Here is a 12,695-nt window from a genome sequence, read left to right on the forward strand (position 1 = left end):
TTGAAATGACAATGAAAGAGTTAAAAATAATCACTCAAATCCTTTGAGGTGCAGCCATGAACTTTAATTTCCAGTATCTCAAATATCTGTTTTATTCCCAGTGTGCAGTTCATACATGGCTTCTAGTGTCATCAAACAATCCCAAGCAAGGAAAGCATTTACACATCGTTGAGTTTTTTCTCTATGCTTAACATTTTCTACAGAAAAGCATCAGAAGAAATGTAGTGTATCCAAAATTAAACATGTAGATGTTTTGAGAACAGTCTTGTTAGTGAAGAATGGTCCCAATTATTAGTGTTTGTACACATTTCTTTTTCAGTAACTCAGAAAGGAACAGGAAAATCATTGTTTAATCTCCAGTGGTTTATAGTTGCAGCATTTTTAAACAGGTTTTTACAAAAGAGAAACCATCAGATTTTTTCTTTTAAGAGGCCAAAGTGACATTTCTGTTATCCTCAAACAAATCCTTAAATACCATCCAACTGAAAACTATATCTTTACTCAGATTTTCATCGTTTTCCAACAAAGTGCCTTCTCTTGTTTAATTCTCCAAATAAATTAACAACAACAAAACATACATATTAACAAAAGGTTCATCTCATATATATTCCTATTTTACTTGATATTCTCACATGTGAATCCCTGTATGATCGAATGAAATTATAATATAATATAATTCTTTTTAGTTTATTTAAATTATTTTGCCAGACATATTTTGAATTAATGTCATCCATTCCTTTTTTTAATGAAACAGTAGTGATTTGCTCTTCATCTTCCTGTCAGGATGTCTTCAGATTTCAGGAGGCGGGCTGTGGCTCAGGCGTGGCTGACTGGCAGCTGTGTCAGTGAATGGGATATGAGTGGCTGAAGCAAAAGTGGGTCTGGATTTTGGACTGAGGAAGAAAGACAAAACATACATGAACATCAAGAGAGTTGCCTCTGTAACATTTACTCTCAGATTAACTGTTTTCTAAAGAAAATCTTAGATTTTAACAATCTTGTGATTTATTTACAACAATGATAATGTGATTCCTCCACACTCATAGCTCAGAGCTGTCAGCTGTCAAATCCTGAAAGGTATTGGATGGTGGAGATGCAGACTTTTTACTGCCAAATTGCACCCTTTGAATTAGTCAGCATATCCACAGCCTTTCCTGTGGGACCTTCCCGTAGTTCAAAGTAAAACTGTTGACGTGTAAAACGCGGGGGTGTCTTTCCCAGAACTAAATGTGTTTAAAGCAAGTATGTACGGTGAAGGGGAGAAGACCACATAGATGCTGTAGGTGACAGAATTTGTAGACTACTTGTAGAGCTTAATATATTTAGTAAACTGTCAAAATTCAGGAAAGCCATGAATCCTGAGTGGACGTTTGACTGAAAATATGAGCACAGTAATGTCACAATCACAAATACTCACTGGAGGTGTGGCTTTTTTCTCTATTATTTAAAGTCCATGCTTGTTCAGCAGTCAGTATTTGACACTATTCGAATGAGAATGGGCTGGGTGTTTTAAAATGTGTGCAAATTTTTTTTTACCATCCATGTAAGTCAGTGTCGTGAGGAGAGGTGCATCTGGGGAAATATAGGTTGTGTACTGCAGATCCTCCATCAGAGGTGGTGTCAGCTGACCAGGAGCAAGTGATGTCATCATGGTTGAGGAAGCAGGATTGGGGCTGATGTATTTCTTTTGACGAGCTCGACAGTTCTGAAACCAAACCTGGAAGGAGAGAAAATAGATTAATGATAACTTCTACTATATTCTCAACTTTTAAGTGCTGTTGTGGTGCCTGCATTAGTTGATGTTTATACATTTTGATAGGTAGGTAGGGCGTAGTAGGGAGTACTTTATTAATCTCTGAGGGGAAATTGGGTTGTGTATTGCGGATACACAATTTAACATGACAAGATTACTTAATTACTTAACTAAAGATTACAATTTGACTTGCGATGACATGATAAGCTCTCAAATTCTAAATGGTCAGAAATAGCCAACAATAAGGAACAATAGGAAGGGCCTGATTTCATTTTAATAGTCAAGTTTTATAAACATTTCATTATTTCCGAAACACATTAGGACGACAAAAATATCACTCCTCTTAAGTTTTAGGCGCATCTCAATTGGCTATGCATTTACATTTTCAGTGCACTGAGGGACTTCATGAGTGGCCTGTCCTACAGAGCCTAACTACAGAACTCATCCTGACCAGATAAAAGTTGACTTCTAGTTGTTTTAAATAATAGTGTCGAGTAGAGTCCTCTCCCAAAGACGGTTACTAACCTGAATAACCCTGCGGCTGAGACCAGTCCTCTCTGCCAGTTTCTGGAGAGTTTGAGCATCTGGGTTGTTGTCTTTAGCAAACTGAGTCTGCATTACCTAAACATGTAGAGATGACAGGGGGAGCATTGTTATATGTTTTATCATGATACAATAATGTAGAAGAGACTGACTAACCCAAGAAAGCATAGAATGCATTAACCTGCACTGACACTAGAGGGCAGAAAACACCAAAACAAGGTTGAGAATCACTCACAAGGGGCAGCGGTCAGACTCACACTTAACCCTTATGCCCTCCTCGGGCATTTTTGTACGTTTTTCTCAACTTTTTTTTGTATTTGGTGATCACTTTGGCCGTGTTACAGCTTTTGGCATGAATTTTTGCACATTTTTGAAATCCAAAGTCTTTAACTCTTACATGTCTTTTATACTCTCTTGATGTATTTTGCACCCTCTGGACGCTTTTGTGGCAAAAATGTTCACGTACAAAACACTGTGTATGTTTTTTGTTTGTACCATTTTGCCACGAAGGTGTCCAGAGGGAAGTAAATTTGAGGAGGGCACAAGGGTTAAGTGGACTTCAATAGAAAAGAATACAGTCAGTGTTTGGTAGTACCTGTAACTGGTCGACAGTGAAGCTGGTCCTCGCCCTCTTGGCGGGTCTGGGCATGGAGCTGGACTCATCTTTGTCTGTCACCTCTTCCTTTACTCTTGGTTCTTCTATAAGACAAGAGACAATACATTTTATTGGGGATCACAGACAGAGCCTTTTTCAGATGAGGTCCTCCTGCGTGCATCCACCAAGACTGATCTTTGGTGACATCAGGAATGCATACCTGTAAAAGTGCAGCTTTGTTTTGTGTGAGATCAGGTCCTCTTGTTCTACACTGTGTGTGTGTGTGTGTGTGTGTGTGTGTGTGTGTGTGTGTTGGCATTTTTCATTAACTTTGTGATATAGAGCTGTAACAGAAAGACTGGACAGTCTTGCTAGTGAACTGGGGACAGCTGCTTTAAAGTTGCTGCCTTTACAGTCCTTCTTTCACGGTGTGTTACTTAAAGGAGACCATGACAGAGTCATCATTAACTTCCTTAGTGTTATCCTCACTATCAATAATCTCCACCGCCATCACAAACTTGGAGATAACAGAAGCTGCTACACCTGACCAATCACAGGTGTCGTAGTCTCCACATTGTGAACTGTAGTTACAATATGCAGTCGAGCTGTTTGGTGTGTCTGTAAGTGTTTTCCCTAGTACAAGCCCTGTCTGTCCTGAAAATCCATATTCTTCAAATGAGCATAAAACTAACACTGAATTTGATTCAACGTGTCATCTACCTATGCCTTTGATTTAAACTCAATGGCAACACTTGACATGTAACAAACACTGATTGACGTGTTGTATATGGTTTCCCTGATTAGTATATTCACCAAAGATAGTATTGCTAACCAACTTTAGTTGTAAATGACTTGTGCTTTGGCACTTGCCTCGAGATATACGGCTCGATGATTTGGTATCAAAAGCCTAAATGTAGCCACAGCATCATAAGAGTTAATGATAACAAGGTCTGTGGATTGTTCGGTTTAATCCACAGATGTTTGTGGATAAGTGAGGATGCAGATTTCTGAAACCCTCCACAGATGAGAGCTGTCATATATTGAGAACAGTAGTGCACAAAATGCGTCAAAACATATAACATTCACAACATGGACAGATGCTACTGGGTCAAACTGTTTTTCTTAACGACCTGACAACCACAATTAAACATGAAAACGTTACTCTTTTTTTACTTCCCCTCAAATTCTGTCCATTTAAACCTTGATTAGAGTCTGGATACTTTAGCATGTAAATAAAATTTGCAACATCAAATGGATGGGTGCATATTTACATATTTACTGCGTTCAAGTTATATCTTTGAACTGATTTTAATGGAATATATTTTAGAATGAAAATGGAATATTTGGAATATAGGGAATGTATTAAATAATTTCTAGAATCAATTGACTGACATACTATCATTCATCCAGACCCTTGTTATCCATCCATTTTCTGTTCACTCGTTCCATCCATATACTCACCATTTTCCTTAGCACGTTTGATGTTCTCCATCATAATGTCGTAGTGGGGCCGGCAGAAGACCCTGTTCTCCAGCAGCCCACATTCCTCCCCAGTGGACAGCTGCCGCTTACAGGAGGTACACGAGAAACAGGCCAGGTGGAAGGTGCTGCCTCGGGCCCGACGCACCCAGTCATTGGAATGGATGTTACGGCCACAACGGGCACAGCGAGTCCCATACCTCCTGAAGGCAGATGTAGAACAGCAGCAGAGGGGGTGCGTCAGGAGGAGTAGTCACTTAAATTTATTTAATGTGAGATAAGTTGCAGTTAGTTATGGTTAAATAAAATCTGGTCAAGTTATCAGTCTAGAGGGAGATTCCCTGACCCAGTGATGCCCGCTACCTAAGGGGGTAGCTGTTAGTTGAATAAAAACAAACTCAAATGAAAGAAACATTCAAAACAGTCTGCAAAGTGCGGATAAGAAAGTCAGAGCTGCTGAGTGTATTTCCTAACTTGGGGAAAGACTATCAAATTAAACTAAATGTGCAGAGGCATGCATCTAACTTTCAAATATCCACATGTTCTGCTCCTCAGACACAAAGCTAACAAGCAGCAGGAATACAGTGCTCCTGCTTCCACACTAACAGAACATATACATTAATAAAAACTCAAAATCAAACAACAAGCCTATAAAACCTGTGTTTTCTTACCATCTCTTAATGTATCCATTTATTTCAGTTATTAACATAAGCATGGAGATAAAATCGTATCAGGTTTGACTTACCTAAAGTAGTCAAGTTTGCAAAAAACTTGTTTATCCTTGATGTAGCAGCTCACATGTCGCCCCAGTGAGGTTTTGCACACACTGCATGCGAGACAGTGCACGTGCCAGCACAAGTTGTTTACCTGAGGTGGAGAGAAATGATGAGGCTTTAATAAAGCAGCCGAGAGTCAAATCGTTTTTCTGCAGGTTTTACCCGGATGCTTTAATGTGCAGCGAGTATTTTCATATTCATATTTAAATAATTCTCAGTAACAATCTAACCTGCATTATTATTGTTGTTATCATTATCATTTATTTATTTTAGTTTTTAATCATTAGGTTCACTAGAATAATTAACCTGCACTTTTTCCCACACACTGAGCAGAAAGCAGGCTATCTAGTTCTTTGCCAAATTAAACCAAGTCTACAAATAAAGACAAATGACACTTGTCTTTGTAGCCTCAAGCCAATATGTTTTCCATCAATCACCGAGCCCCACTTGTTCATAATAGAGTCCTGCTGTGCTGTCAGTGACATATTGCCATGATACAGTGCTTCAGTCTGACCTTGAGGAGGTATCGGTCCACTATGTCCAGGCCGCAGGAGGTGCACAGGGTTCTCCCCGACAGAGAGGCCACAGTGGGGGCGGAGGAGGAGGAAGACGAGGACAGGGAGGACGGAGAGTAGCAGTCCTCGTCGAAAATATCCTCAGGCCCAGAGGAACCCTGTCAGAAGAAACAGAATGACAATGTAGCAATAGCTTATAAAAATACCATGACATTTATAATTCCATAAAATGTATTTTTCTTAATATTTAGTGCGTAGTTTTGAGTTAAATAGCTTGTTAAGGAAGGCAAAGAAAGAGCCGAATTATAAAAGTCTGAAAAATAAACAGGCCCGCACACTGTGCTGTTTGGCTAGCTTAATTTGTTGGGACAAACGCTGTCTAAATGTAGAAAGCTGAACTTTTGTGATTTGCTTTGGCACTTTACACATTTTACGTGTAGGCTACTTGTGGTATAGGCCTGAACCGTAACACGAGCTACATCATTTCATCTTGACATTTTCACTCTCTGCCTCGATATCCATTAAAACTTCATGTCTCTCAGCCGTGCGAAAACTCTTTAATTCTCACTGAAAACACCTACTGAGTCAATAAACATATTTCCCTGTAGCTGAGTGAAAACAGCCTCCGCAGGTCGCCTTTCTCCCTCCGACATGCTGTCAGTGAAGTCCATGATGCACAATGAGGACAAAGTAAGCTGTCCCCTCATACTGTATATCCATGACAACGCAGTAATTAATGCAGGTCATATTTTTGCTAACGTTTTAAAGACACTGTGTGGCTCGTTTTATTTATATGCGATTAAATGTCGGCATATAGGCCAGTGCTGGACTCAGGTGGTCCACATTGTAGTCTACCTTTTAAGTGTTGTAGACTTTTAAAAAGTTTTTGACTTTATATTTGAAATGTCGCCAACTTGGGGACACAGATCAGCCTCTCTCACAGCTGGCAGTGATTCTGGCTGATTGTTTTCCTCGGCGCACGTGCAGGTGAGGTAAATCTGCTTAATTGCTTTCTGGGAGATGCCCCGGTACACTGACCACTGCTGTCCTCGCAACATGTCGACCTCAATGCACACTTTTTTGACGGCAGCCTAACGTATTTAATTTAATCACATGACATAAATAAATAAACAAATAAATAATGTTTAATAGCCTAAATTAATACAGGTTTATTAGCATGGCAACGATGCAGATTATTGCACTTTTTAGGGATTGACCTCTCATGAAAAGGGATCACAAGGAAATGCTCAAACAAATAATAAGCTAGGCTGAAATGATAATGATACTAAATAATAAATTAACTCTTAATACATGTCTTTGTTGCTTTTATGCTGTTAATAACATTACGTAGCAACAATAAGACCTCGACTTTTATGGTTTAGGCCTCATGGTTTCACTTCAATAAGTTATAGGCTATGACTATAATGTTCTCTTACATAGCAAATGGGATAGTAAAGTACGAGGTAGATTAAACCACGTCGATTTCCACCTCGTAATTAGCATAACACACAGTATATTGTACTTCATTTTATCAACCAACATGTAGTAAAAATATGCTTCTGTGATGGCAAATATTTTATTTAGCCTACATGGCGTATTTAACACTTGTAAGTGTGGCAAAATTAATTCTTAAGTCTTTGACATAAGTAGGCTGTGGTTTCTCCTAAAAGGTAGGTTTAGGAGCAAAAGCTGGCGGTAAAGCGTTAGGTTAAAGCATGCCGCTGTTTTTAGTTTATAAGTAATAATAAGATACATAAAAAATAATTTAAGCTTTGTAAAGTAGAACTGTTTGTAAACCACCGCATGTTATTTCTCACCACGCTGTTGGAGACTGAGTTAAACATTTTCACGGAACATCCGCGGACTCCTCCTGTGCATCCCCGGTCAGCCAGATGTTTATTCCACAGCAGCAGACCGGGAGCCTGATGTTTGACCCCGTTAAAAGTCCACTGTGCTCCAGCCTGTCAGCCCTCCGCTTCAGCCCTGCGTCTTGTTCTTCACTAAACTTTTTTCACTACTTTGAGAGCCGCAACTTTGTTCTTGTCGTTTAAGCAGCTCCGCGCGCCTCCCACTCCGATGACCCGCCCGCTGCGGCTTCAGTGACAAGCGAGCATTTTTACTGTGAAGCTCGTTTTCATTGAGCCTTTTTATTTCCTTTCTTTCTTTGTGTACGGTAACTTTTTGAACATATTGTTTAAAACAGTGGGTTAAGTAAGACACGAATTATTAAAGCAGCAGTCTTCTTTCATTTCTTACAACTTGAATTCAGGCTCACAGATTAAAAAGCAGTCAATTAAAAAAAGAAAGTACATATTTTACAGGTTATGTTCTTCATAAAACCGTCTTAAAAAGTCGACCTTTTCCTGTGAGAGGCATTCAGATCCACTCAACCCAGTGTGACATTATCAGCACTCGCCATCTTTCCCTGTCGTGCCATCAGGGACGTGAACACAGCACAGGTCGAGTCTGGGGACTGAATTATATTTCTGCAGACATCCACACCGTCTGAGCAGCAGCACTCACAGGGCAGCAGAACTGTTGAAAACGTTTACAGTTCATTTAGTGGGATACAGTTTTTATGGATTACATTTCTTGTAAAGTGAAAATCTTTATTTTCTGTCACCTAATATTTAAGTCACACTCAGAGATACACTATTGTTTAATAACCTACTGTATAATTTGCATAACCGTCATGATTTAAGACTTTTGACCTGCCATTTACCATGTACTGAGGATTTTCTCTACATGACTGTTGTGTCCTTTTTAGCTCAATGAACAGTTTCATTAATAAAAGGAACATGCGGTGAACGTCTAACACTGCCTCTTGAGAGAAGAGAGGGCGCTCGTTATCCTGCGTGGCACTTTGTCAGATTTAAGTGAGGCTGACGGCTAACCAAAGTCTGGGGTCAAAAAGCATGAATGAAACATTCTCAGAGAGCACTGTGTGAATGGAGAGGCAAAAGACCGGGTCAAGAATCCCTTTGGGTCTTATACGTCTGCAACCTGATACCTCAGGCCCCCAGAGTTATAGTTGTTTATTAGAACATTTCATGGAACGAATGTGTGGCGCATACTGTGTTTAATAAATGCAAAGAAGCCCTTTAAAAATAATCCTATAAATGAAAGAATCAGCCCACAGAATTGTCAGTTATATCTGTTTTATAAATCAGTCTGCTTTTGAGATATGTTTCATGTTACTTGTATTTGCATGTAAAACTTCTGCAATATTTTCAGCTGTATCTTTGATGTAAAATGTTTGAATGTTTCCACCAGATACATGAAGGGGTCTCTCCAGGATGACAAAACAACACAAAACGTATGAACACATCAGTTTCCCTTTTTGTAGTCTGAAACCATGTAACATTTTAGTTTGAAGCACAAACGGCTGTTTGCTGTACGTTGTATGGTTTTCACACTGGCTACACATCCTTTATAACAGGATGTCTGAATGATATGGAAATATAGGATAAACAGATTAAGTGGATGATTGAGTTTGATAGTTTTTGACATTAGTGTTACTGTGTTACAGCTATGGCTGTGGCTCAGTGGTCGAGTCGGTTGTCTTTCAGTCGGAAGGTCGGAGGTTCGATCCCCAGCTCCCTCAGTTTACATGTGGAAATGTCCTTTGGCAAGACACTGAACCCCAAATTGCTCCCGGTGGCATAGCCAATGCATCCTCTGCCATCAGTGTATCAATGCATGTGTGAATGGGTGAATGTGGCATGTAGTGTAAAAGCAGCTTGGAGTGGTCGCAATACAGCGACTAAAGTCCATGTACCATGGTTTCAATTTCTGTGTCTGTCGGGAGTGTGATTGTGAAGGTGGCGTGTCGTTTCATCCTTTAATAACTTTTCAATAAAATAATAACTTCTATTCTACTTCTGTTTAGTCTGAAAAACAATCAACATAAACTACAAGATGTTGCCCACTGAAATACATGTGACTGCTGGTCATAGCAACCGAAAAAAGACAGTGTTCATTGTGTGAGTACTGTAAACTAACCATGACTTTTTCTGTTTTCATCTTGTGTGTTATCTTGTGTGTTCCTGTTAAGGAGTTAAAACAAATGCAAAACTTTGAATGTTTTGTTAAAATATTGAAAGGGGGAGCGTTTCCTTGTCCCAGCACGAAGCCTGCTCTTTTAATTTAGACTGGACATGACATCCTTCCTGATTGTCTCTCACCTGTGCAGACCTCTCCTCTCCACCGCTCCCTAATCCTCTTCACAGGGTCCGAGGACTTAGGACAACGCTCCTGCAGACGACATCTGCTGATTTACTAAAAGTGAGGAGGGGGCCGTCTGTTTGGGTTGGGGGCATTAGCTCTCTGAGTGTTTAACATGACGGCCCACAGACTCCATGCTGAAAGGACTCTTGACCTCTTGACAGTTTTCCCTCAGATAATTGGCCGAATGCAATTTGTGCTTTATAAACCTAAAGAGTCACAAAAGATGTGACAGGTAGCCAATTCAACTTAATTGACAGCTGAAAATGTGAAATCCTTACCTGGTGTGATTACACGAGCTTAGGGAAAGTACAGCTGCTGTAATTATTATTTGTCTAAAGCCGTCCATAGCTTAAGAAGGTCTGAGAGCTCGGGATAACACACATACCGCCAGCACCTGCTCCTGATTAGGGGGGTTGGACAATGTAGCTGTCAAATCTTCACAAGCAGGAATAAGTTTTATTTTAATTTAACCTGCATCCGTCTCAAAGTGTCGAGAAAACTATTCACATCATCTGCTCAAACCTATAATATGTCATCTTTCGCATTCATTCATTCAAAGTTGGAAATTAGTATGAATGATAACTAATCACAAAAGCTCTCTGAGCTGCACAGTGGCAGGTCATCATCGTGCCGTCAGGGTTCGTGACGGTGGCAGTGTTTGTCAGAGGGCTGGGTTTCCCTCCTCAGCCAAAAACATCCCAGCATCCCACAAACACAAGGTTGTTTATAGTTTAAAGCAGCGTTTGCTTTTGGTTAGGTCATGACATGCCGTGCTTATCTCATTGCTTCAAGTGTCACGGTACGGGTGTGCCACCGTGTGTGTGTGTGTGTGTGTGTGTGTGTGTGTGTGTGTGTGTGTGTGTGTGTGTGTGTTTGTGTGTGTGTGTGTGCATCTGAGATTACTTAGCTTGATGTCAGGGAGAGTCACTAGAGAAAGATTGGATGTGACTGTGTGTGCAGTGTTTGTGTGGTGTGTGTGAGAGAGAGAGAGAGAGAGAGAGAGGGAGAGACTATACTTTCCTTGCCAACTGCCATGTCTCCATTGGTTACCTGACGCTGACAGGAAGTCCATGGTTGTGACAGGTATGACTGGGAGATGGTGGTCCTTTCACTCAGTGCACTGGAAACTATACAGATGCTTACAATTAGAGAGGTCGGTGTGTGCGTGTGTGTGTGCGTGTGTGTGTGTGTCTGTGTGTGTGTGTGTGTGTGGGACTAATCACATGGCACAATTGTTGTAGATTCGGGACAAAAGGACCGAAATACATTCAATTTGTTTCTGCAATATATGACCGTATATTCTGTATTCAATTACTATTTCCAGTCAAGAAGCTTCTATCTGCCCAGTTTACTGCTGTTTTAACACTTGCAAGTCCTTAACTTAACAGACATGTTCCTGACATTCGTTATATTTACACTCGACTATATTATGTGAAGATAATTGATAATAACTGTCTTTCTCATGTTTTTTCTGGTTACTGTGGACAGATCTGACTCCTTTCTCTTTTGGCTTTACTACAGACACACACATTACAGGTTACAGTTTGATGTCATCATGCAGCAATCATGCATTTTGATTTGCACTCAGTCCTGAGTTTATGCCCCAAAACTGTGCTCAAGAGAAGCATTTCAAGTTTAATAATGTAAAGTCCAGGTTATAACACACTTGACTGTCTTTTTCACTGTATCCTTGTCCTTGCAAACTCCCTTCCAAAATTTTGGCTGCAGATTTCAGTTGGCAAAGTTCAATCTGATGGAGCACGATGCAAAGCAAAAGACGCAGGGCACAGCTTGGGTGAAGTGAATACATATTTACATTTTTAGCATGACTGCACCTTTACTTTGTGCTCGCCCTCACTGCTGTTACACTTTTGCATATTTAAGTCATGAGAGCTGCTCTTTCTGTTTCACATGAACTACAGGGAACTACAAGAATTATATCGACAAACTTGGACGAGTACCAACCGACCAATAGGGTGCGCATATTTGTCCATTTCTCATCTCAGCTACAGTACCCCATCACCACGACAACTAAAATAAACAGCAGCATTCTGGGTACTGTATAGCCATCACAACAAAAAATGAGGGGGCGTGGCCAGTTGGGAACAGTATTGCAACACATGGGCTTTATTAGCATCAAGGGCCAGTGACAGATGACTTGTATTTTGCACAGTGACACAGCGTTAGGCTGGATGGTGGTCTACTTGGACGTGAGGGAAATGACATCATCGGAGGTAATTGATGTTGCCTGGGCCTCAGGGAGCCGTTCCTGGACCTGGACAGTTTTCAGTGAGGTGAGTTTTATCAGGAATGAAATTAACTGACACGGAAGCGTCATTTTTTTCTGTGGCCTAAAACAGTCTTAGTAAAGTCCTTATTGTTGATTTTTTGTTTGAATGTGTTCGTTCAAACAATCGGTCACAAAATGCTGGTTGTCATTAAAAGTCATAATATGGAATAAAGATGTATTTATTTCCGTTTCTACCTCTCTCCCTCTTTCGCTGTTCACTACTCTACTGTTTTAACACGTCAAATATTTAGCATAGCAGATGTCATTGACTCAATCTGTTAAAGAGATGGTTTGTGCCATTTAGACATGGATGTCTGTTATGTAAATGTTTTTATGGCCCAATGCAGACATGGTAACAGAACAGCAAGGTAACAGACCTCTTAAGTTAAAGATAATATTGTTAATCACTATTTATAGTGACCCCAAGGCACATAGTCTAAAACTGGTCCTCATCTACACAGAAAGATGGAAGATACAATCCCGAATATATCAGTTTTGTGTTCTTGAGTGCCTCCTC

At 40.2% G+C, this 12,695-nt stretch overlaps 1 protein-coding gene across 1 annotated transcript; it reads right to left on the reverse strand.

The window, feature by feature from the left end:
• Positions 1–24: 24 nt before the first annotated feature.
• Positions 25–7,528, reverse strand: lhx8a (LIM homeobox 8a). Its single transcript, XM_069684955.1, has 8 exons — positions 7,479–7,528; positions 5,661–5,819; positions 5,116–5,237; positions 4,353–4,573; positions 2,892–2,995; positions 2,279–2,374; positions 1,537–1,717; positions 25–893 (listed from the first exon to the last, which is right to left on the reverse strand). The coding sequence occupies exons 1-8, from the start codon at positions 7,503–7,505 to the stop codon at positions 817–819; spliced, it is 987 nt and encodes a 328-aa protein (XP_069541056.1). The 5' UTR covers positions 7,506–7,528; the 3' UTR covers positions 25–816.
• Between the last annotated feature and the right edge of the window lie 5,167 nt (positions 7,529–12,695).

This window comes from Semicossyphus pulcher, unplaced genomic scaffold (genome assembly GCF_022749685.1).
Source record: "Semicossyphus pulcher isolate SPU_LCO1_2020_fin unplaced genomic scaffold, fSemPul1.0.p SCAF_7, whole genome shotgun sequence".
NCBI classification, from domain to species: domain Eukaryota; kingdom Metazoa; phylum Chordata; class Actinopteri; order Labriformes; family Labridae; genus Semicossyphus; species Semicossyphus pulcher.